Source organism: Saimiri boliviensis, chromosome 9 (assembly GCF_048565385.1).
Source record: "Saimiri boliviensis isolate mSaiBol1 chromosome 9, mSaiBol1.pri, whole genome shotgun sequence".
NCBI lineage: Eukaryota > Metazoa > Chordata > Mammalia > Primates > Cebidae > Saimiri > Saimiri boliviensis.
In genome coordinates, this window is record NC_133457.1 from 107,353,404 (window position 1) to 107,378,142 (window position 24,739).

General features: G+C 44.8%; 1 protein-coding gene and 1 pseudogene across 1 annotated transcript; both read left to right on the top strand.

Moving 5' to 3' along the window:
- The first annotated feature begins 3,629 nt into the window (after window positions 1-3,629).
- On the top strand, window positions 3,630-9,242 carry SRSF6 (serine and arginine rich splicing factor 6). Its single transcript, XM_003936391.4, has 6 exons — window positions 3,630-3,897; window positions 4,118-4,266; window positions 5,517-5,641; window positions 5,773-5,981; window positions 6,236-6,319; window positions 6,420-9,242. Exons 1-6 carry the CDS (start codon window positions 3,791-3,793, stop codon window positions 6,778-6,780), a joined length of 1,035 nt encoding a protein of 344 aa, XP_003936440.1. The 5' UTR covers window positions 3,630-3,790; the 3' UTR covers window positions 6,781-9,242.
- An 86-nt stretch (window positions 9,243-9,328) lies between these two features.
- Window positions 9,329-23,397, top strand: LOC141585700 (V-type proton ATPase subunit G 1 pseudogene; annotated as a pseudogene).
- The last annotated feature ends 1,342 nt before the right edge of the window (window positions 23,398-24,739 follow it).

Below are 24,739 nucleotides of genomic sequence, written 5' to 3' on the forward strand. Positions count from 1 at the left end.
TTTGAGACGGAGTTTCGTTCTTGTTACCCAGGCTGGAGTGCAATGGCGCAATCTCGGCTCACCGCAACCTCCGCCTCCTGGGTTCAGGCAATTCTCCTGCCTCAGCCTCCTGAGTAGCCGGGATTACAGGCACGTGCCACCATGCCCAGCCAATTTTTTGTATTTTTAGTAGAGACGGGGTTTCACCCCGTTGACCAGGATGGTCTCGATCTCTTGACCTCGTGATCCACCTGCCTCGGCCTCCCAAAGTGCTGGGATTACAGGCTTGAGCCACCCCGCCCAGCCGTTTTTTCATTTTTTATAGAGACTTGCTGTATTGCCCAGGCTGGTCTTGAACTCCTGGCCTCCAGCAATCCTCCCACCTCATTCTCCCAAAGCGCTGGAATTACAAGTCACCGCACCCAGCTTTCATTCCTAAATTTAACAAAATTTCAGAGTCCCTGTGGTAGGCAGAATAAGAGTTCCCCCTAAAGACGTCTATGTCCTAATCCTAATCCCTGAATCCGGTGACGATGTTACCTTATATGGCAAAAGGGACTTCACAGATCTGATTAAGTTGAGCTTAATCGGGGTGGGCCCAATGTAATCGTAAGGGTGCTTACAAGAGGAGGGCAGGAGAGCCACAGTCAGAGAAGCAGATGTGACAAAGGAGGCTGGGACTGGGGTCAGAGTGGTTGCCTGTAAGGTCACAACTGAAGTTAATGGCTTTGAAGATGGAGGAAGGAACCATAAGCCAAAGAGTGCCAGCAGCCTCTGGAAGCTGGAAGACTCAAGGGAACGGATTGTCCCCTAGAGCCTCCTGGAAAAATGCAGCCCAGGCCAGATGCTAGAGCTCACGCCTGTAATCTCAACACTTTGGGAGGCTGAGGTGGGTAGATCACCTGAAGTCAGAGGTTCAAGACCAGCCTAGCCAGCACAGTGAAACCCTGTCTCTACTAAAATACAAAAATTAGCCAGGTGTGGTGGCACACCTATAGTCCCAGCTACTTGAGAGGCTAATACAGGAGAATTACTTGAACCTGGGAGGAAGATGTTGCAGTGAGCTGAGATTGTGCCATTGCACTACAGCATGGGCAACAGTCTCAAAAAACAAAAAAAGAAAAAAAGAACACAACCCTGCCAACATCTTGATTTTAGCTCAGTTCACCACTGTGGTCTTCAGCTCTCCAGAACTGTAAGGTAATCAATCTGTGTTGCTTTAAGCCATTAAGTTGGTGGCAAGGTGCTGCAGCAGCCACAGGAGTTATAGACAGAAATTGGCACGGTCCCCAGAGCACGATCCCGTGTCTTCTGCTCTATCTCTAAACCTACTCCTTTGGGGTTTTCATCCAGTTTGTGACAAACTCACAAATTTATGTTTCTGGTCCACTATGTGCAATTTTCCACGTGACACTAATATATTTTATTTGTTCCCAGGTTCTTAGTGCAACGGTGAAAAAATGTAATGACTAGGTTTGGTTTTTTTTTTTTTGAGACAGAGTCTCACTCTGGGCATATGCCTTGATGCTCTGGGTCCAATTCACCTATTGAGTAGGAAAAAAAATTGTATGTTCATAGTTACTCATATTCTAACCATTACATTTCTGGCTGGGCACAGTGGCCCACGCCTGTAATCCTAGCACTTTGGGAGGCCGAGGCGGGCAGATCACTTGAGGTCAGGAATTTGAGACCAGCCTGGCCAACATGATGAAACCCTATCTCTACTAAAAATATGAAAGATTAGCTGGCCATGGGGGGCGGGACGCACCTGTAATCCCAGCTACTTAGGAGGCTGAGACAGTGAACCTGGGAGGCAGAAGTCGCAGTGAGCCAAGATCACACCATTGCAATCCAGACTGGGTGACAGAGCGAGACTTCGTCTCAAAAACAAAAACAAAAAGACAGACGGGGGTGGAAAAAAAAGAAAGAAAGAAAGAAAACCTAATCGTTACATTTCCTCAGCATATCAGTCAGATAATATCAAGTATTTAAATAGTTTGGTATTCTTGTCCTTGAGCTATGCAACTTCATTATTCTTCAACATCTGGCTGAAAACTCCTGTTAATCCTTGAACCTGCAGAACACAAAGGAGGCCCAATCTCAGCACCACACATCCCTGTACTCTCAGAAGTACTACATCACTGATTTTTTAAGTTGGAGTTTCACTCTTGTTGCCCAGGCTGGAGTGCAACGGCACGATCTTGGCTCACCACAACCTCTGCCTCCCAGGTTCAAGCGGTTCTCCTGCCTCAGCCTCCCCTGTAGCTGGGATTTATTATAGGCGCCTGCCACCATGCCAGCTATTTTTTTTTTTTTTTTTTTTAGTAACTGCTAAGTTGTTTTTTTTAAAAACTGCTAAGTTTGTGTTTTTTGTTAAGACAGGGTCCTCGCTTTGTCACCCAGGCTGGAGTGCAGTGGCACAATCATAGCTCACTGCAGCCTTGAACTCCTGGGCTCAAGTGATTCACCTGCCCCAGCTTCCCAAGGTGCAAGGATTACAGACTCATATATTTAATTTATCTAACTTTAAGCACGGCCTCTACCTCCCCAAGTCGTGACAAACAACGACGTTTCCCTCCAGACTGCCTTATCTCCAGGATGGCAAAACCACCCTTTTTCAACCAGAATTTGAAGGATAGTTACAAAAATATCAAAGAGCTGGTGTTATCTCAGCGACACCCTACTCTCGTGGTCTTCTCCTACCTCCCTAGCCACTCCCCAGTCAGTCTCCTTTCCTGTACTTAAATTTCACAGTACCCCAGGAGCTGGCCAGGGCCTTCTGCTCTCCACTGAAACTTACTCCTTTGAGGTTTTCATCTAGTTCTTCAGCTTTAAATAGCATCTCCATTGATAAGCTCACAAACAAGGCACTTTCAAGTCAGTGGAGGAAATGACAGTATTGGGACAAAGGACTTTCCATATACGGGAGAAAAAAATCGTTCATCGCGTGGCAGGGCTGCCGGATCTCGTCCGCGCTCCCTTCTGAGCGCCTACAGTAAGAGTAGGATTCCCACGGACTCCCCAATCCACAAGTGAGTCAAGCTGCCAGGGCTTCAAGAAAGACCCACCGAGGGAGAGGGGAACGTCCGGGGAGGCCGAGGCTGATGAAGGCTGCGAGACCCGCTGAGGCTGATGTGGGCAGGTCTGCGCGCTCGCAACGGAACCCCCACCGGTCAGCAGGAGGACCTTGGCGCGCGATCCTCGGATTCCGCGAAACCCGACAACCGACTGGGTCCAAGAGCGCGGTCACCACTAAAGCGATCATGAACCAATCGCTGGAGGAAATCCGCAGCCTCGTTTTAAGCGACCAATCCGAGACCGCGGCGACCTATTATGACACCCTCGAGAACCAATGAAAATCCGGAATTCTCTTACCCTGCCTCCTGAGCTTCAACACCGTACAGATCGCTCAAAGTTTTATAAAGGGTACAAATTAGAAAAGAACTCTGCAGCTGGATTAGAGACATTGTGTTTTCAAAGACGGTGGAGAGGGCTGGAGTAAATCCTAGAAGCGAGCAAGACCGCACTACACCAAAACGTCGCGGGCAGCGGACTAGTCACAATCCAGCCCAAGGCCGACAGGGGAAGGACGTGCCGCTGCGTGCTGACGTCACGCGCCAGGCCCCGCCCCACCGGCCGCCCATATAGCGTAAGCCTGGCGCGCGCGCGCACTATTGTGTGGCTGGATTCGGCCGCCACTGCGGTGTGAGGCGCGAGTTCGGGCTTTTGCCGTCCCCGCACCCGCACCGCGGCTACTGGCTTGAAGTCCGCCGTTCAACAACCAGCCCTTGGGCCCCTGCCCGCCACGGACATGCCGCGCGTCTACATAGGACGCCTGAGCTACAACGTCCGGGAGAAGGACATCCAGCGCTTTTTCAGTGGCTATGGCCGCCTCCTCGAAGTAGACCTCAAAAATGGGTGAGTCGGGCCCGGGCGCCCGCGCCCAGTGTCCCAGGCCTGGTGGCGGCGGGAACTCTCCAAGGAAGGAGGCCGCCAAGGCCGCGGCGCCGCGTGGCAGGGCCTCCAAGATGGCGGCGGCGCGGCGCCACGGGGGCGCGCGGCGGGTTGCGGGAGCGCGCACGTGCGCGCCCTGATTAACGACGCCCCCGTCGGTGTCCGGCCCTCGCACCGCCCCCAGGTACGGCTTCGTGGAGTTCGAGGACTCCCGCGACGCCGACGACGCCGTTTACGAGCTGAACGGCAAGGAACTCTGCGGCGAGCGCGTGATCGTAGAGCACGCCCGCGGCCCGCGTCGCGATCGCGACGGCTACAGCTACGGAAGCCGCAGTGAGTCCCACCCCCGCGTGCTCCGCGCCCTTGGGGACCCTGGGGGGCGGGGGTGTGTGGGGTGGGGCCTCCCAGCCCGGGCAGGCGCGAGGAGCGGGGGTCGTTTGACTCGGGTATCCCTGAGTCCCGCGGCCTTCACGTCTGCCCGGGGCAGGCATGGGACGCCGGAGCGCGGGGATTGGGGTGTTTGGTTTTGTTATTTGCCAAGTTGGGAGGTGGGTGGCTTCTTCTGGCCCCTCGTCAGCACTGTCACGGGTTCTTCCCGCAGAGGAAGTAAAGGGTGGCTGTATTTGTTGTATTCCCCCTTACTTACCTGTCAGTGCATTAGTTAGAGGTTTAGGGTCAGGTTGGGGTGGAGGGGGGCTGGGGGGGCGGGGAAGGGGAAGGGGAGGATCTTAAAGCATAGGTTTTAAAGCTATGGAAATTGATGGGGGCCAAAGAAAGTACTATTTCAAAGTAATGTGGTGTTGTACCACAAAGTAGATCCAAATAAGCTTTATGCTGTATTTGAACTAGTTGGGGCATGTTATTGGGAGGAGGTGGGGGGATTTTTGGTTATGTTAAATGTTTGATGTTTAAACTGTTGCATGTTGAATTCAAACTTTTTAACAAGTCCTTGATGTTTCAATTTGAAAGTGACCAATGGGGCTGAGGCTGTGTCCACTGAGGCTAAGATGACTGCCTTTCCTGATTGGCCTTGGCTTTTCCATACATTGTGTGACCCTTGCCCTATGACCCTTTGGCTGACCTTACCGGAAGCCATGACGACAGCAGCCTTTTGCCATTAGACGCAGGGTGATGGTGAGGATTCCAAGGGTTAGACAAAACTGGTTAATCTGAACTAGGTGACTGTTACCTTGCGTGTTTTGTGGCCAAACCACCACCAAAAACCTCACACTGTGATGTAAGTACTTAGTGTAAAACTAGTAAACATTTTTGTAAAATGTAGAAATGCATGTAATCAGTTAAGTTTTATATTTTACAATGTTCTGTAAAATAAAACTTAGCGAGGTAAATTGAATAAAGGAGCAGTCACTCTCTAACAGATTGTAGGAGAGGTTTAGTTGGATTTAGTCTATTGGACTTGCCCTTAATTTAATTTATGGCAAATCACAAATGTGTCGAAGGTTTAGCAATATAATAGCAAAGTCCTACTCCAGTAAATAAAAGTTGATATGTTTGTACTAACTTTCAAAGACATGCATTTTTATCATTACAAGGCATCTAATTGTTCCCTTCATGTGATAAAGGTGGTGGAGGTGGATACAGCAGTCGAAGAACATCTGGCAGAGACAAATACGGACCACCTGTTCGTACAGAATACAGGCTTATTGTAGAAAATCTTTCTAGTCGGTGCAGTTGGCAAGATTTAAAGGTGTGTGTTATAATTCAGGATACAAGTGAATGCTTTAAAGTAGGCTTTTGTTAACATTCCTTTTTCTGGGAATTCATTGTAGTTTATAGACCTTTTAAGATTTCCAAGTCTGACCAGTCTTGTCATTTTAGGATTTTATGCGACAAGCAGGTGAAGTAACCTATGCGGATGCCCACAAGGAAAGAACAAATGAGGGTGTAATTGAGTTTCGCTCCTACTCTGACATGAAGCGTGCTTTGGACAAACTGGATGGTACAGAAATAAATGGCAGAAATATTAGGCTTATTGAAGACAAGCCACGCACAAGCCATAGACGATCTTACTCTGGAAGCAGATCCAGGTAACTTGTGGGGAGGAAACAATATCTGTCAGTAAAACAAAAAGGGAGTAATTGGGTAATTTCGGTTGTTGCCTACTTGAATTAAAGCCATCTTTTAGTTTCTCTTGGCTATCATTGGGTTCTTTACTAGTTTTGCCAGATTTAATTTTGTAGTAAAGAAATATGTTATTCTTTAGCTTATCTATTGTTGCCAAATAGCACAGATGTATTTAAGGTGGACTGGGATTCAGACTTCATTGTGTTTTTCATAATAGGTCTCGATCTAGAAGACGGTCACGAAGTAGGAGTCGCAGGAGCAGCCGCAGTAGATCTCGAAGTATCTCAAAAAGTCGCTCCCGGTAAATAATATGTTGAGTCTCTGAATATTACTGTACTTGTTTATGGAGTTACGTGTATGTTCTTACAGAGTTTTGAGAAAATTGGTCTTCTCTTGTCCAGTTCCAGGTCGCGGAGCAAAGGTCGGTCACGTTCTCGATCAAAAGGCAGGAAATCTAGATCAAAGAGCAAATCTAAGCCCAAGTCTGATCGGGGCTCCCATTCACATTCTCGAAGCAGATCTAAGGATGAATATGAGAAATCTCGAAGCAGGTCTCGGTCCCGATCCCCCAAAGAAAATGGAAAGGGTGATGTAAAGTCAAAATCCATATCAAGGAGCCAGTCCCGTTCCAATTCGCCACAACCTGTTCCACCCTCAAAGGCTCGTTCTGTGTCCCCTCCACCAAAAAGAGCTACTTCAAGATCCCGTTCTAGATCTCGCTCAAAGTCAAGATCAAGGTCCAGGTCGAGTTCCAGAGATTAACTCAGAACTCCTCTTCTTTGCACACTATTACGGAACACTTTCCTACTTGCTTAGGCAGTTACTCTTACATGTTTGTACCTGGCCTCTTTTGCAAGAGGAATTCTGAAGTCAGGGGCACACAGAAATTTGATTTGTGGCCAAATTTGATGAAAAACATGAGGTTCTAAGGAAATGGTGGCATGAAGTCAAAGACCCTCCCCCTTCTTTGTAGAATTAAGATAACTTTGATTTTATAGCTTTTGAGCTACAATAACTTTTGTAAAGATTAAGCTCATTTAGTTGTTTTGTTTTTAAGTATTTCAGCAGGATCTGCTGGCAGGGTTTTTTGTTTTGTTTGCTTATTTTTAATTAACTGTTTCAGGCTTCCAATACTTAAAGGCTTTAGAGGGATAACCCAATTTTTAATTATGTTGGCTTTTTATAAAGCTTGAGTTATGTAAGATTTAAATAAAAGTTTGCTACCAAGATGATTGCCTTATTGAATAGGTCACTATTAAATTCCTTTAAATGTTGATATCTGCCATTTGTGGGAAGTGTAAATTCTACTTCAGTGTAAAACAAGGCAAGCCTCGGACCAGCAATAAATTAATTCAGTTTGGATATTATTATTTTGTGCTGTTAATCAAATTTGCCAAAGTCTTTATCTGCCCCTTTAACAAGTTGGGTTAAAAATAAAAGGTATTTTGTAATCAATCTGTTCCAAGATTTTGCTTAAATTAATACTTGTAAGTAATAGAACTTTTTTCATAGGCAAATTTAAACTAAGAAATTGTTCCTAATACTTGGGATCTTGTTTAGATAATCCACTTTCTGGAACTTGTCAGCGTAATTAGTCTTAGAGTATATGGTTCAGTTGTCTTTGTTTGTCATGTGAAAACGGAAGTAGCCTCTTTGATCTGAAATTTAGTTTATTCGAAGTGGAAAAGCACATACTGCATTTTCTGCTCAAAGACCGTTATGTTTGACAGGCACTTAATCTCAGTAAAGTCTGTTGCCAATTAACTTCCAGCCAATAGTCAGTCCCCTTTGTATTTAGTGGGATTATGTGATAATTGGTCATATCATACTGGTAAATTTTGTGTGGTTAGTTTGAAGAACAATGAAATGGATAAACCCAAAACTTTTTGTACTTAATTACCAGTAAAGTGTAATGAGTACCGTGGAAACCAAATTTGAATACTGCAAATTTGTAGGTGTTACAGGTTAACAGTCAGTTCATACATCCATAAGCCTGATTAGTTGAAATTGCAGTTTGAGAATGGAATTAACTTTACATCCCTTTTTTCAGATGTTTTTACATAAAGTAACCTTATTTGAAAGCATTTATTAATCTTAGACTGAAATCAAGATCTAGATTAATTGGCTCAGCCTTAATACCTTTCTAGGAGCTGTCAGTGTGTAGGGTACCAAGGGTTGGATTGTGATGGGGCATGGGGCCACAGGTGTGACTAGAAAGCGTGATATTCTAGGGTTGGATTGTAGAAACATACCTAATAAGATTGAAAAACTTGAGTCAAACATTTAGGGCATTCACAGAGTAGCTGTGAGTAGTTGGTAATGTGGAAAAAGCCTTGTTTTTAAGAAATTCCTGGGTTTCCTGTTGAAAATGTTAAAGCCCAACCTTAGGAATATGGTGCCCCAAAAGTCGGATGCTTCTTCCATTATCTTATTTTCTTTAATACTTTAATTAGATATTTCTAAAGAGGTGGGTTTGTTTTTACAGTATAAACCTCAGAATTTAAGGGAAGAGTATGGCGTCTGTTACTGTAGTTAATTGTTTTGCCTACTCAAAGAACAGAAGTGATGACTCTTAAAAATTGGCTTTGACCAAAGTGCTCTTGTTTTCAGGGAAATAGCATAAAAGCTTTTTGAACCACAGCCTTGAGGTGAGAGGATATTAAAGTAAGGAATTTGGCTTTCTAAAACTATGAAACATCCTTCAACTGGGCTCTATTGTTAATAGAACATATGATAATAGACTGGTTTGACTACGTTGTTAGCTGTCCCAGTAAGCGGATGATTGTATAGGTAAATACCTGCACCCATAATTTTCTAGTAATAGCCATGACCAATTTGTTAAAACTCAAGGCCTAGCCATGCCTGTACACCTAAGTCACTGAATGCACAAAATCACTGTGTAACACTGGCTTACTTGATTATGAGCATAGAGTTGACTGACAAAATGTTATGTTCCCCTGCTAACTTGTGAGAAAAATGAGTTTGCAGCATGCTCTATACCAGTGGCTAGATGGGAGTATTAAGGTGGAGCAGAAGAGAAGTGAGAACATCTTGGTTCCCCTTTCTTTTACTTGGTGTTTATGAACATGCCGTAGTGCCTTTATGGCCAGTTTGAGTCCTGCCTACTTTGACTTTTACGTTCCCATTCCTGTGTTACCACCTTCTTCCCGATTTGTTAAACTATTTTGTGCTTTAAATCTCAATAAAATACTTACTGAGGGAAAGGCTTGTTTTGAGTTTATTGCGTATGCCCACTTAGGACCAGATTCTTGACAAATGGTTATTTGATTTGGATTTTGCATTTGCAAGCCATTCCTATCTCGAGTATGAGAAAGGATCCTGTTTTCACTTCTCCAGAAACGTGAGTTTGAGATTTAATACAGGGTGTATCTTGGGCAAATCATTAATCACTGCTTCAGTGCCACCCAGGAAACAGTAGGGCTAAAACATGCGTGGGGTGTGAAGATGAGGTCAAGAATATGAACAGTACAAGAGAACACCGTAACACAGTTTTATTTACAAAAATGCGTGCTTAGACTATACCTCGGAATCTACTTAGAAATGTAGCTACTGTTAACAGTACTTGGACCTGCTCAGAGATTTCTATCGTCATATAAAAATGCCCTTTTAGGTTTTCAGTAATCATGCCGTGAATAGTAGGCAGCTTGTTTTAATGTATGCTAATACAGAGATCAGCTTTTTAAATGGCTGACTGGTGTACCGTTGAATGAATGTAAGATAAAAAATTTTTTTCAGAACCAATAGTATGAGTAATTCTTTGACTTGTATATCAACATGAATTTAAAAATTACTTTCAGGATTCAACATACGACAAAACTTCGAGAGTTGGAATAGAGCACCTAGTGTAGTCATTACCAATGTATATGCTAATCACTCAGTCAGTGACCACATCCTGAGTAACATATTTGTATCCCAAACAAGTATACATCCATTTACTTAGTCAGTACAATTGTGCAGTTGGTCTTCCTAGATCATAAATAGCTTGTTTATATATGCCTGTTTATCTCAGAGCAGTCCTGCAGATGGCTCCCAGTATAGTACTTAACAGTTGAGTCATTAGCTTTTTTTTTTTTTTTTTTTTTTTTTTTTCAGACGGTTACGGTTTTGCTCTTATTTCCCAGGCTGGAGGACAATGGCAGGATTTCAACTCATCACAACTTCTGCCTCCTGGGTTCAAGCAATTCTCCTGCCTCAGCCTCCCTAATAGCTCGGATTACAGATATGTGCCACCTTGCCCAGCTAATTTTATATTTTTATATTTTAATCAGGCTAGTCTTGAACTCGTGACCTCAGGTGATCTGCCCACCTCAGCCTCCCAAAGTGCTGGGATTGCAGGGGTGAACTACCTCACCCAGCCTTTTTATACCTTTTGAATAGAAAGGAATCATGGTTCAAAAATTTTAAGGTTGGTTGCTCATGCCTGTAATCCCAGGACTTTGGATGGCCAAGACAGGAGGATCGCCTGAACTCGAGTTCAAGAGTGGCCAGGCCAATGTGGTGAAACCCTGTCTCCACCAAAAGTAATAATTAGTCGCCGGGCGCAGTGGCTCAAGCCTGTAATCTCAGCACTTTGGGAGGCCGAGGCGGGTGGATCACGAGGTCAAGAGATCGAGACCAGCCTGGTCAACATGGTGAAACCCCGTCTCTACTAAAAATACAAAAAATTAGCTGGGCATGGTGGCGTGTGCCTGTAATCCCAGCTACTCAGGAGGCTGAGGCAGGAGAATTGCCTGAACCCAGGAGGCGGAGGTTGCGGTGAGCCGAGATCGTGCCATTGCACTCCAGCCTGGGTTAACAAGAGCGAAACTCCATCTCAAAAAAAAAAAAAGTAATAATTAGCCTGGCATGGTGATATGTGCCTGTAGTCCCATTACTGGGAGGCTGAGACGGGAGAAACACTTGAACCCAGGAAGCAGAGGTTGCAGTTATCTGAGATCACACCATGGCACTCCAGCCTGAGGGACAGAGTGAGACTGTCTGAAAACAACATATAAAAATAAAATTTTTAAAAATGTGTTTCCTAGGAACAGGGACATCTATCACTACAGAATTGTCAACATCAGGAAATTAACACTGATATCACTGTTTTCTGATACACAGTTCATACTGAAATTTCATCAGTTATCCCATAATATTCGTTATAATTTTATCTCTTGGTCCAGGATTCATTGGTTGCATTTTGTTGTCACAGCTCTCGATTCTTACTGGTATGTCCTCAGGCTTTTTCTTCATCTTACTTTTTAAAGAGCAGTTTATATTTAAGTCTTCCTCATCTTAGGTTTGTCTCATGTTTCTACATGACAGCATTTTTGGCAGGAATATCACAGAAATGAGACTGTCATCAATGCATTTTGTCCAGTGGCCCATGTTAATAACCCAGATCATTGTAAAGTTATTTTTTAAGTAATTTGTGAGGGAGAGGGGGCTAACTTGGAGGCTGGGTGTATTTGTTGGCATTCTACCATAAAGGAAGTGCTTTCAGCATGGTAGGGGGTAGGGTGGGGGACACTATATGGATTTTCTTTGTATTTTTTTATATTTTAAGAGATGGAGTCTTACTCTGTTAGCCAGGCCAGAGTGCAGTGGTGCAATCATGGGACCAAGTGATGCTTCCGCCTCACCCTCCCAAATTGCTAAGACCACAGCTGTGCACCACCACACCCAGCTAAGGGAGCAGACCTCACCTTACCCAGTTGTAAAGGTAAGGTTTAAAGAAGGTGGGTTTTTTTGTCTTTAGGAGGGAGCCTATTTGGAGATTTAAGACCTGCTGAAGGGGTAGCTTTGATGGCATCGGATTGAACCCCCTCTGCTGAAAGCAGGAGAGTAAGTCCCCTAGCCCAGGGCCTAAGGGATTGGGAGGCAAATAAGTTACATCCTCATCTATAAAGTAAGACCTGCTAATACTGTGAAAAGTAAATACTGTTATCAAAACCTTTGACAGAGTCACTCATTAAATAGTAACTGCATTTATGAAAACATTCTAAAATAGAACTAAACTCACTGGGTGCAATGGTTCATGCCTATTAATCCCAGCACTTTAGGAGGCCAAGGTGGGAGCATCACTTGAGATCAGGAGTTGGAGGCCAACATGGTGAAACCCTGTCTCTACTAATAATACAAAAATTAGCTGGGCATAGTGGTGCAGGCCTGTAATCCCTGCTATCCTGGAGACTAAGGCAAAAGAATCACTTGAACCTGGGAGGCGGAAGATGCAGTGAGCCGAGACATTGCCACTGTACTCCAGCCTGAGCGATAGAGCAAGACTCAGAAAAAGCTAAACTCTTAATACACTATTCCAACCAACTGGGGAAAAAGGCTAAAAATAAAGAAAAAATAGCTAAACTGTTAATACTCTTCTAACCAACTTGAGAAAAAGGCAAAACAAAGATGCCAAATGTGGAATATGGTGCCCAAGATCAGAGTATCTACTATCCCTACTTTTTGGTCCTTCATGAACAACCTGAGTGTATTGAATACATTACTGTTATTTTTGTCATACAAAATTTCAAACACCATCAAGAATGGCAGAATGAAGCCCCCTTGTGCTCATCTAGCTTTAACAATACATGCCTGTCTATTTCCTACCCCAAATAAGTAATTTTGAAGGAAATCCTGGATAGTTTATCTGTAGATTCACTATTTACTTTTTCGTTGTTGTTTTGTTTTTTTGAGACTGTCTCGCTCTCTTGCCAGGCTAGAGTGCGATGCCGCCATCTTGGCTCACTGCAGCCTCCGCCTCCAGGTTCAAGCGATTCTCCTGCCCAGCCTCCTGAATAGCTGGGACTACAGGAACGCACCACCGTGCCAAACTAATTTTTTTTACTTTTAGTAGAGACGGGGATTCACCATGTTGGTCACTATGGTCTCAATCTCAACTTCGTGATCTGCCCACCTCAGCCTCCCAAAGTGCTGGGATTACAGGCTTGAGCCACCTCGCCTGGCCTTAAAAGACATCTAAACGCTGTCTTAAATCTAGAGTCCCTCTTTTTGTCCCTTTGCAGTCTGTTTATTGGAGAAGCTAGGTCATTGTCCTATAGTTTCCCCAGTCTCAATTTTGCTGATTGAAATCTCATGGCATCATTAAGTATACTCCTGTATGCTGCATTTCCTGTGAATTAATAGACCTAGAGGAACTTTTTTGGGGGGGAAGGAGTCTCACTGTGTCACCCAGGTTGGAGTTGCAATAGTATAGTCTCAGCTCGCTGCAACTTCTGCCTCGTGGGCTCAAGTGATCCTCCCACCTCAGGCTCCTGAGTAGCTGCCACTATGCTCAGCTAATTTTTTGAATTTTGGGTAGAGACAGGGTTTCATGTTGCCCAGGCTGGTCTCAAACCTCCTGCCTTGGCCTCCCATAGTGATTAAAAATTAGCCAGACATGATGCTGCCCACTTGCCCCAGCTACTCAGGATGCTGAGGTGGGAGGATCAGTTGAGCTCAAGAGGTTAAGGATGCAGGGAGCCGAGCATGCCACTACAGTCTAGCCTGGTGACAGCGAGACCCTGTCTCAAAAAATTAGTTCCCAAACCGGCAGCATCAAAATCATCTCGGATGTTAGATGTTAACAACTTCAGGCTTCACCCCAGACTCTAAATCAAAAACTCTGGGTAGGGTCAAGCACAGAAAGACAAACTTTTCATGTTCTCTCTTATTCATAGGAGCTAAAAATCAAAACAGTTGAACTCATGGAAATAGAGAATAGAAAGATGGTTATGAGAGGCTAGGAAAGGTAGTAGGCAGTGAGGGGTAAGTGGGGATGGTTAATGAGTCCAAAAAAAAAAAATGAGTAAGAGACAGTATGTGATAGCACAACGGGATGACTATAGTATGTAAGTGTACATTTTAAAATAACTAAAGATTATACAACTAGATAGTAACATGAAAGATAAACATCTTTGTGGTGTGGATAATTAAAAGAAGAAATAAAAATAATATTTTAAAAAACGCAGGCCGGGCCGGGCGCGGTGGCTCAAGCCTGTAATCCCAGCACTTTGGGAGGCCGAGGCGGGTGGATCACGAGGTCGACACATCGAGACCATCCTGGTCAACATGGTGAAACCCCGTCTCTACTAAAAATACAAAAAACTAGCTGGGCGTGGTGGCGCGTGCCTGTAATCCCAGCTACTCAGGAGGCTGAGGCAGGAGAATTGCTTGAACCCAGAAGGCAGAGGTTGCGGTGAGCCGAGATCGCGCCATTGCACTCCAGCCTGGGTAACGAGCAAAACTCCGTCTCAAAAAAAAAAAAAAAAAAAAAAAAAAAAAATGCAGGCCGGGCGCAGTGGCTCAAGCCTGTGATCCCAGCACTTTGGGAGGCCGAGGCGGGTGGATCACGAGGTCAAGAAATCGAGACCATCCTGGTCAACATGGGGAAACCCCGTCTCTCCTAAAAATACAAAAAAGTAGCTGGGCATGGTGGCGCGTGCCTGTAATCCCGGCTACTCGGGAGGCTGAGGCAGGAGAATTGCCTGAGCCCAGGAGGTGGAGGTTGCAGTGAGCCGAGATCGAGCCATTGCACTCCAGCCTGGGTAACAAGAGCGGAAATTTAAAAAAAAAAAAAAATGCTTGGGGTGGGCGGCTGGGTCAGCTAACCCAAGGGGCCTTCGAGGTGTTTTAGGCTGCTTACCTCGGTCCTAGAATCGCTGCCGCCATGGCCAGTCAGTGGCAGGGGATTCAGCAGCCGCTGCAGGCCGAGAAGCGGGCCGCCGAGATGGTGTCTGAGGCCCGCGAAAGAGAACCGGAGGCTGAAGCAGGCCAAAGCCCCAGCTCGGGCTGAAATTGAACAATACCGCCTGCAGAGGAGCAAGCGTTCAAGGCCAAGGAAGCTGCGGCCCTGGGATCCCGTGGCCGTTGCAGCACTGAAGTGAAGAAGGAGACCCAAGAGAAGAAGATCATCCTCCAGACCTACTTTCGGCAGAACAGGGATGAAGTCTTGGATAACCTCTTGGCTTTTGTCTGTGACATTCGGCCAGAAATCCATGAAAACTACCGCATAAATGGGTAAGAAGAGAGAAGCACCTGTTCTGTGGATTGGCATTTTAGATGCCCTCATGGAATATGAAGCTTTAGCACAGCTCTAGTTATCTTCTTATGAAATGGCATTAAATTATTTCCATATTATATAGTAGGTCCTTCCACTTTTTGGAGAATAGCAAATCTCGCTTTTTTGTACAGACTTAGATTACCTAAAAGTTTCATCTTTTTACCTCATATTTCTTAGGAATTTTTTTTTTAAAGAGAGAAAGAAAAAAATAAGAAAAAGAATAAAAAGGAAGAAAAAGAAAGAGGAAGAGAGAGAGAGGATGGGGGTATTGCTTTATTGCCCGGGCTAGAATGCAGTCTGAATATGGATATGCCTGTAATTGTGCTTAATAATGGAGACATGAAAGAAAATGAGGGAAGAGAATAACAAACAAGGAGCCAACCAACATTTCGTTTAAACTTCTAAGTTGATATGATGTGGTACTGATAAGAGTGTATATTTTGTGTATTTAAAGTGGAGAGTTCTATAAATGTTAATTAAGTTTACTTGTTCCAGATCGAGTTCAGGTCCTGGATATCGTTAATTTTCTGTCTCATTGATCTGTCTAATGTTAATGTTGAAGACTCCCACTCTTATTGTGTGGGAGTCTTAAGTCTCTTTATTAGTCTTGTATGTCTGGGTATTCCTGTATTGGGTGCGTATATATTTAGGATCTTTAGCTCTTCTTGTTGTTGCACTGATCCTTTTATCATTATATAATGTCCTTCTTTGCTTCTTTTGATCGTTGTTGCTTTAACGACTATGTCAGAGGCAAAAATTGTAACTTCTGCTTTTTATTTATTTAGTTTTGCCCTCCGTTTGGTTGGTAAATCTTTCTCCATCCCTTTGTTTTGAGTCTTTATGTATCCTTGAATGTGAGATGGGTTTGGATGCAGCATACCGATGGGTTTTAGTTTTTTATCCAAATTGCCTGTCTGTCTTTGGATTGGGGGATTTAGTCAATTTAAATTTAGAAATAATAATGATATATGTGAGTTTAATACTGCCATTTAATATTAGCTGGCTGTTTTGCCCATTAGTTAATGTAAATTCTTCATTATATTGATGCTCTTTACTTTTTGGTATTTTTTAGAAAGGCTGATACTGTTTGTTCCTTTCTATGTGTAGTGGTTCTTTCAGAAGCTCTTGTAAAGCAGGCCTGGTGGTGATGAAATCTCTGAGTGCTTGCTTGTTCACAAAAAACTTTATTTTTCCTTCACTTATGAAGCTTAGTTTGGCTGGATGTGAAATTCTTGGTTGAAAGTTCTTTTCTTTAAGGATGTTGAATATTGGTCCCCACTCTCTTCTGGCTTGCAGGGTTTCTGCTGAGAGATCTGCTTTAAGTCTGATAGGCTTCCCTTTGTGGGTAACCTGACCTTTCTCTCTGGCTGCCCTTAGTATTTTCTCCTTCATTTCAACCCTGGTGAATCTGACGATTATGTGCCTTGGAGTTGCTCTTCTTGAGGAATATCTTTGTGGTGTTCTCTGTATTACCTGGAGTTGAATATTATCCTGCCTTATTAGGTTGGGAAAATTTTCCTGAATAATATCCTGAAGCGTATTTTCCAGTTTGGATTTATTCTCTTCGTCACATTCAGGTACACCTATCAAGCGTAGATTAGGTCTTTTCACATAGTCCCATATTTCTTGGAGACTTTGCTCGTTCCTTTTTATCCTTTTTTCTCTAATCTTGTCTTCTCGTTTTATTTCATTGAGTTGGTCTTCGACCTCTGATATCCTTTCTTCTGCTTGATCAATTCGGCTGTTAAAACTTGTGCATACTTGACGTAGTTCTCGTATTGTGTTTTTCAGCTCCATCAATTCACTTATATTCCTCTCTAAATTGTGTATTCTTGTTAACATTTTGTCAAACCTTTTTTCAAAGTTCTTAGTTTCTTTGGATTGGGTTAGAACAAGTTCCTTTAATTCACAGAAGTTTCTTATTACTCACATTTTGAAGCCTGCTTCTGTAATTGGAACACACTCGTTCTCCATCAAGCCTTGTTTGGTTGCTGATGAGGAACTGTGATCTCCTGTAGAGGGAGAGGCGTTCTGATGTTGGGTATTCTCAGCCTTTTTTGGCTGTTTTCTTCCCTTTGTTGTAGATTTATCCATCTGTGGTCTTTATAATTACTGTCTTTGTAATTGGGTTTCTGAGTGGACGTCCAACTTATTGAATCTCAGCGCCAAAATCTGAACAACCCACTGCGCCAACGGCGTTAAGATTGATGGTGCTTTTCTGACTCTGCACCAAGAACCGACGCTCCGAGGCGCCGGCAAAACCGCCTCACCAGTCACAAAAGTCGCGCTGGTGATCCGTGGGACTCCTCCACTGGGAATCTCCTGGTGCGTGAGCAACAAGAATTCATCTGAAAGTGTTGTGTCCTCTCGTTCTCTGCGCTTTCACTGGGAGCTACAATCCCGAGCTGCTAGTGATCAGCTATCTTGGATCTCTCTCCCTCTTAGGAACTTAATGGGCATATGTTGTCTTTTTTCCTATGCCTTTTGGCTCAAGCAACATGTATATCAGTGTTGACTTTTTCTTTCTTAGATCTAGTTTTAAAAAAACACCACGTGGCCGGGCGCGGTGGCTCACGCCTGTAATCCCAGCACTTTGGGATGCTGAGGCGGGTGGATCACGAGGTCAAGAGATCAAGACCATCCTGGTCAACATGGTGAAACCCCGTCTCTACTAAAAATACAAAAAATTAAGGCCGGGCGCGGTGGCTCAAGCCTGTAATCCCAGCACTTTGGGAGGCCGAGGCGGGTGGATCACGAGGTCGAGAGATCAAGACCATCCTGGTCAACATGGTGAAACCCCGTCTCTACTAAAAATACAAAAAACTAGCTGGGCGTGGTGGTGCGTGCCTGTAATCCCAGCTACTCAGGAGGCTGAGGCAAGAGAATTGCCTGAACCCAGGAGGCGGAGGTTGCGGTGAGCCGAGATCGCGCCATTGCACTCCAGCCTGGGTAACAAGAGCGAAACTCCATCTCAAAAAAAAAAAAAAAATACAAAAAATTAGCTGGGCATGGTGGTACATGCCTGTAATCCCAGCTACTCAGGAGGCTGAGGCAGGAGAATTACCTGAACCCGGGAGACGGAGGTTGTGGTGAGCCAAGATCGCACCATTGCACTCCAGCCTGGGTAACGAGTGAAACTCCATCTCAAAAAAAAAAAAAAACACGTAACAATTTGAAGAAAGGAAGGGATTAAATAAATTTTTCCCCTAATATTTTCTTGAAGGTCAGGGCCTTTATCTATGAAAAAGTAGTAAATAGTTATTTCTAACTCGTGTGAAGCAGCAACCGGTCTTAAAGTTGTCCATTCTTGGTAATGGTTAGAATTAGAATAGTGAATACTAGTGTAATTGGGCTGCTTTTAGTTTCTCTTAATCAAAATTGCTAGATGACAGAATTCAAGAACTTGTTACATGTTATTACTTGGTGTATCAATTATCATTTAAAAGTAAAACTGTCATGCAAAAAAAAATGTTTGGGATGAATACCCCATTTTCGATGTTGTGACTATTATACATTGCATGCCTGTATCAAACATTTACTCCATGAATATATACACCTACTATGTACTCACAACATTTTTTTAAAATAAACAAAAAAACTCTGGGTTGGGTGCGGTGGCTCACACCTGTAATCCCAGCACTTTGGGAAGCCGAGGCAGGCAGATCACCTGAGGTCAGGAGTTGAGAACAGCTTGGCCAACATGATCAAACCTTGTCTGTACTAAAAATACAAAAAATATTAGCCAAGTGTGATAGCGGGCACCTGTAGTCCCAGCTACTCAAGAGGCTGAGGCAGGAGAATCTCTTGAACCAAGGAAGGGGAGGTTGCAGTGAGCCAAGATCATGGCATTGCACTCCAGCCTGGGCAACAGAGCACAGGACTTCATCTTAAAAAAAAAAAAAAAAAAAAAAGGGCGGGGCCAGCTGTGGTGGCTCACCTGTAATCCCAGCACATTGGGAGGCCCAGGGGAGCAGATCACGAGGTCAGGAGTTCAAAACCAGCCTGACCAACATGATGAAACCCCATCTCTACTAAAAATACAAAAATTATAGCCGGGCATGGTGGCACATGCCTCTAATCCCATCTGCTCAGGAGGCTGAAGCAGGAGAATTGCTTGAACGCAGGAAGTGGAGGTTGCAGTTAGCCAAGATCTTGCCACTGCATTCCACACTGGGTGACAGAGCAAGACTCACAAAAAAAAGTCAAGAGTGGCAGGAGGACTTGATAATGGATTAGACATCGGGAAGGAGGAAAAGGCATCAGGACTCCAGATTTGCAGGAGTGAGCAGAAGTAGATGAGTAGTGATGTCAACCACAGAGGTGGTATTATGGTTATTTTTATTGCCATTTGATAAGAAAATTGTTTCAATATTTTTCTATTTAAAGTAACATCTGATATAATAGAAACAGGATGTATAACTTGAACATTTGATCTTAGCCAAAAAGATGAGAAGTAATGGGATGTATAACTTCTTTTTTTTCTTAGAGTCTCTCTGTCACCCAGGCTGGAGTGCACTGACATGATCTTGGCTTACTGCCACCTCTGCCTCCCAGGTTCAAGTGATTCTCCTGCCTCAGCCTCCCAAGCAACTGGAATTACAGGCATGCGCCACCACAGCCAGCCAATTTTTTGTATTTTTAGTAGAGACAGAGTTTCACCATGTTGGCGAGGCTGCTCTTGAACTCCTAATCTTGGGATTCACCCGCCTCAGCCACCGCGTGAGCCACCTTGCCCAGTCCAGGATACACCAAAGCTACTTGAGAGGCTGAGGTAGGACAAATCACTTGAACCCAGGAGGTGGAGGTGGCAGTGAGCCAAGGTCGCACTTCAGTGTGGGGACAGAGCGACGTCCCAACTACTTGGGAGGCTGAAGTGGAGGATCACCTGGGCCCTGGAGATGGAGGCTGCAGTGAGCCGAGATGGCGCTTCTGCACTCCAGCCTGAGTGACAGAGCAAAACCCTGTCTCAAAAGAAGAAAAGAAACTATGCCGGAGTGGGGGCAGTGGCCCACACCTATAGGAAGCCAAGGTGGGAGGCGTTAAAGGAGTTGGCCAGGAGTGCAAGACCAGCCTGGGTAACTTAGCAAGACCCCATCTGCTTGGAGGTCTTTTTTTGTCATAATGGCAGCAATTGATTATCTTTGCCTAGGTACTTTAAACCATGGACTTGTGGCTTTAAACATTTATTTCAATCCATTGCTGCTCTCCTTATCAATGCTACTACCTTTTTTTCCCTCTCTCTCTTTTGAGTTAGGGTCTCATTCCGTCACTTAGGCTGGAGTACAGTGGTATGATCATAGCTCACTGCAGCCTCAGCCCCCGGGGTTCAAGCCATCCTCCCATCTTAGCCTCCCAAGTAGCTGGAACTACAGGCATATGCCACCACACCTGGCTAATTTTTGTATTTTTTTGCAGAGGCGGAGTTTCACCATGTTTTCCAGGCTGGTTTTGACTTGCAGAGCTCAAGCAATCTGCCTGCCCCTGCCTCCCAAAGTGTTAGGATTAGAGATGTGAGCCACTGCACCTGGCCTTCTAATCAATGTTACCTAGTTCTGTCTTCAGTCAGTGGGACTTAACTCAATTTGCCTCTTGAGTCCTTTTGAAACAATCCTAATTTTGTCAGTTTCCTCACTTTCTGGTGTGGTAAGATTTCCAGTCTCATGTTGTACATTTTCAATCCAGATCTGAAATCAGCCGTTTCTCCGAGGAGCCCTGGTTTAGTTGGAAATGACATGCAGCAGCCAGCCTGGGCAGTGAGCAAACACTGCCACTTGTCTGTTGATAGGCCTTTTCAGCCAACAGAGCTAGGAAAACATTGCCTGATTCTCCGTCTAGCCACACAAATCATGTTATCTTCTGGTCATCTGAAGGTCATCTCTTCTCCAAGCTGAAAACCGCTCAACCCTGTCTCGGTCAGTGCTGAAGTTTTGAATCTCCTGACCATACGTTGTCTTCCTGCACTCTAATTTGTGAGTGCCACTCACAGAATGGTGTCCACTGGTAGTCAAAGCACTCCAGGTTTGCGCTAACCTGCTCAAAGCAGAGCGGCACATGGCTTTCCTGCCTTGATATGTGCTTCCTCAGCGGACTTCTGGGCCATTTCTGGCAAAGGGATACGAGGATTAAAAGGAAACTGTTTCTCTAAGACCCTGCAACATCTTTTCCACACCTTCAGAGGGTTTAAAGCAGTTAATATGTCATCTTGCTCTGAGTAATGAGTAGAGGAAGAAGGAAAATTCAGAGCCTGACTTTCAATGTGATTCTAGAGTACACAACAGCACTATAAATGGAATGAGTAAATACGACCTTAATTATAGCTTTCATCCACCTTGACCATTGCCTGCAGACCCAGCAGTAACTCAAGCCCAGACAACAGTGTGGCTGTGATTGTAATCAGATAATCAGTGCTCATTGGTGTTTTCAAGAAGCCGTTGAAAACTGTAACACCATGAGTCATCATAGTCCAAACTCATATTCAGTAAACGTTTATTAAAAACTTCAGCCGGGCACAGTGGCTCATGCCTGCAATCCCAGCACTTCGAGAGGCCAAGGCGGGCAGATCACTTGAGGTTAGGAGTTCAAGACGGGCCTGGCCAACATGGTGAAATCCCATCTCTACTAAAAATACAAAAATTAGCTGGGTGTGGTGGCAGGCTCCTATAATCCCAGCTACGCCAGAAGCTGAGGCAGGAGGCTCACTCGAGCCCAGGAGGCGGAGGTTGCATTGAGCCAAGATCATGCTACTACATTCCAGTCTGGGGGACAGACAGAGCAAGACTCAGTCTCCAAAAAAAAAAAAAACCTTACCAGATGTGTGGTATATTACATTACTGTCAGAAATATTTAATATTTAGCCATTTTGCATTTATGAGTACTTCTGTCTCGATGTTGGCCAATCGACTTTAGTAGGCATGATCTATTTGGTAGGCTGAATGATGCCCTCTCTCGCCCCACAAAAGGTCCACAAGCTAATCTCCAGGACCTGTGAATATGTAACTTTCCGTGGTAAAAGAGACTTTGCAGATGTCATTAATAATGTTCTGGAGATGCGATTATCTGGCTAGGGCCAATGTGATCACAAAGGTCCTTGTGAATAGGGAAGCTAGAGAGTCAAAAATCAGAAAAAGCTGGTGTAAAAATGGAAGCAGCGGCAGATTAGAAATATTCTGTGTCAGCTCTGAAGATGGACAGGGCCACAGAACAAGGAAACATTCTCCCTAAGCGAGCACAGCCCTGCTGACTCCCTGACCCGGCCTCTGCTTCCCTTCCTTCCTTGATTGGCCCAGTGAAACCCATTTCTGACTTTCGATCTCCAGAACCATAAGACAACAAATTTGTGTTACCAGGTTGGTGCAAAGGTAACTATGGCTTTTGCCATTACTTTTTAAATATTTTAGGCCACCAAGTTGGTGGTAATTTGTTGCCGAAGCTCCAGGAAAATTAATACAACACAGCTAAAGCCTTAAGACACACTTGCGGCCGGGCGCAGTGGCTCACGCCTGTAATCCCAGCACTTTGGGAGGCTGAGGCGGGTGAATCATGAGGTCAAGAGATCGAGACCATCCTGGTCAACAAGGTGAAACCCCGTCTCCACTAAAAATACAAAAATTAGCTGGGGATGGTGGTGCGTGCCTGTAGTCCCAGCTACTGGGGAGGCTGAGGCAGGAGAGTTGCCTGAACCCAGGAGGCGGAGGTTGCAGTGAGCCGAGATCGCGCCATTGCACTCCAGCCTGGGTAACAAGAGCGAAACTCTGACTCAAAAAAAAAAAAAAGAGACACTTGCACAACTGGGCATGCTCTCCTGCATCCCTGCTGTCACCCTTGGCCACCAGCTTGAAGCAGATCTCAGACCAGATTCGTCAACCTGCAGAAATGGGAAAAATAAAAACTTAGCGTTGTGTGCTCCTCAGTTTTGGGGGTTAGCGACAATGATAGCTAACTGATACAGGGTGCTAGGCAACTCCACCTATGTCTCTACAATAACTACACGTGGTAGAAACTATTATCCAGCATTTTACAGATGATGAAACATCAGATAAATCCAGATACCCAAAGTCACACACATAACAGCATTCTGAAGTTTGGTTGTTTAATTTTGCCTAAATGAATATTCAAGAGATCTTCCATTTTTCCTTCCCGAGTCTCCATTCACCTGTCTGAGCCTCAGGAAACTGTCCTAGTGACTTCATCCACACACTGCCCTGCCCTCTGGTTTCTGACTGGGATCAGCTATTAGGGAGCAGCAGTGAAATGTGAAGAGAGGGAGGAGATGGAAGTTGGGGGTCTTTATTCCCACAGCTACCTCCCTGCAGACTTATATAAGGCTGGCAGTGACGCTCAGCTGAAGCCTGAGATCTTAAAGCAGGGCGGGGGTGGGGGTGGGGGTGGGGGTGGGGTGTTTAATCTTTAAACCTCCAGGCCACTGACCTCACGCCTGCTATGTCTCAACTTTTACTTCCTCCTCCTTTGAGACAAGAGACAGTCAAGAGGGGTTTCTTTCCTCAAACCAAAGGCCATAGTGTCTGGTGTACACAGCCCTCTTGTTCCAGGTCCTGGTAGCCACTGCCTCCCCTTGTCCTAGCTGCACAGTCTTATGTTAATGATTGTAATTTTTCTGTACCCCGTCCACACCATTATAAATAAATGACTTATTACATTCTCTTCAAATTACTCAAATTGGACTGTGCCTTCTGTTTCCTGTCCTGACCCTACACATGAGAGCAAGTAAGTGAAGCAGTAAGTAAATATGGCCTATTTCAGGAGAATATAAAACATCGGCTCAAGCCTGTAATCCCAGCACTTTGGGAGGCCGAGGCGGGTGGATCACGAGGTCAAGAGATCGAGACCATCCTGGTCAACATGGTGAAACCCCGTCTCTACTAAAAATACAAAAAATTAGCTGGGCATGGTGGCGCGTGCCTGTAATCCCAGCTACTCAGGAGGCTGAGGCAGGAGAATTGCCTGAACCCAGGAGGCGGAGGTTGCGGTGAGCCGAGATCGCGCCATTGCACTCCAGCCTGGGTAACAAGAGCGAAACCCCTTCTCCAAAAAAAAAAAAAAAAAAAAAAAAATCACACTTAGTTCTTGCTTCGGCAGCACATAGAACGATGGGTGACCCCTGTACAAGGAAGGCACACAAATTTGTGAAGCATTCCATATTTTAATTAAAACTTATAAAAAATAATAAATATTGGGGTTAGGTATGCAGGTAGGGCGGGGCAAAGCTCTGAGGGGTGGGGTATGCAGGTCAGAATTATCTAGTTGCGGTGGCTGAGTAATGGGCCACCTAGTGATCTAGCTGGAGGCAACAAGCATTGTTAGCATTCTTTCTTGAGATGGGACACTCTGCAACCTTGGTTTGATATTCTTGATCTCCTAAGGCCAGTTCTTGGAATGTTGTTTGTTTGTTTATTTTTGAGATGGAGTTTCACTCTTGTCGCCCAAGCTGGAGTACAGTGTCACGATCTCGGTTCAGGCTCACTGCAACCTCTGACTGCCACGTTCAAGCAGTTCTCCTGCCTCAGCCTCCCGAGTAGCTGGGATTACAGGCATGCACCACCACACCTGGCTAATATTTTTTTTGCATTTTTAGTAGAGACAGGGTTTCTCCATGTTTGTCTTGGACTCCCAACCTCAGGTGATCCGCCTGCCTTGGCCTCCCAA

What these genes read in the sequence shown, in the direction of transcription:
- SRSF6 (XM_003936391.4), top strand. Translation starts at nt 3,791, where the DNA reads ATGCCGCGCGTCTACATAGGACGCCTGAGCTACAACGTCCGGGAGAAG. An exon ending in GCAGTTGGCAAGATTTAAAG is followed by an intron (nt 5,642 to 5,772) that starts GTGTGTGTTATA and finishes TTGTCATTTTAG; the next exon opens with GATTTTATGCGACAAGCAGG. An exon ending in ATCTCAAAAAGTCGCTCCCG is followed by an intron (nt 6,320 to 6,419) that starts GTAAATAATATG and finishes TCTCTTGTCCAG; the next exon opens with TTCCAGGTCGCGGAGCAAAG.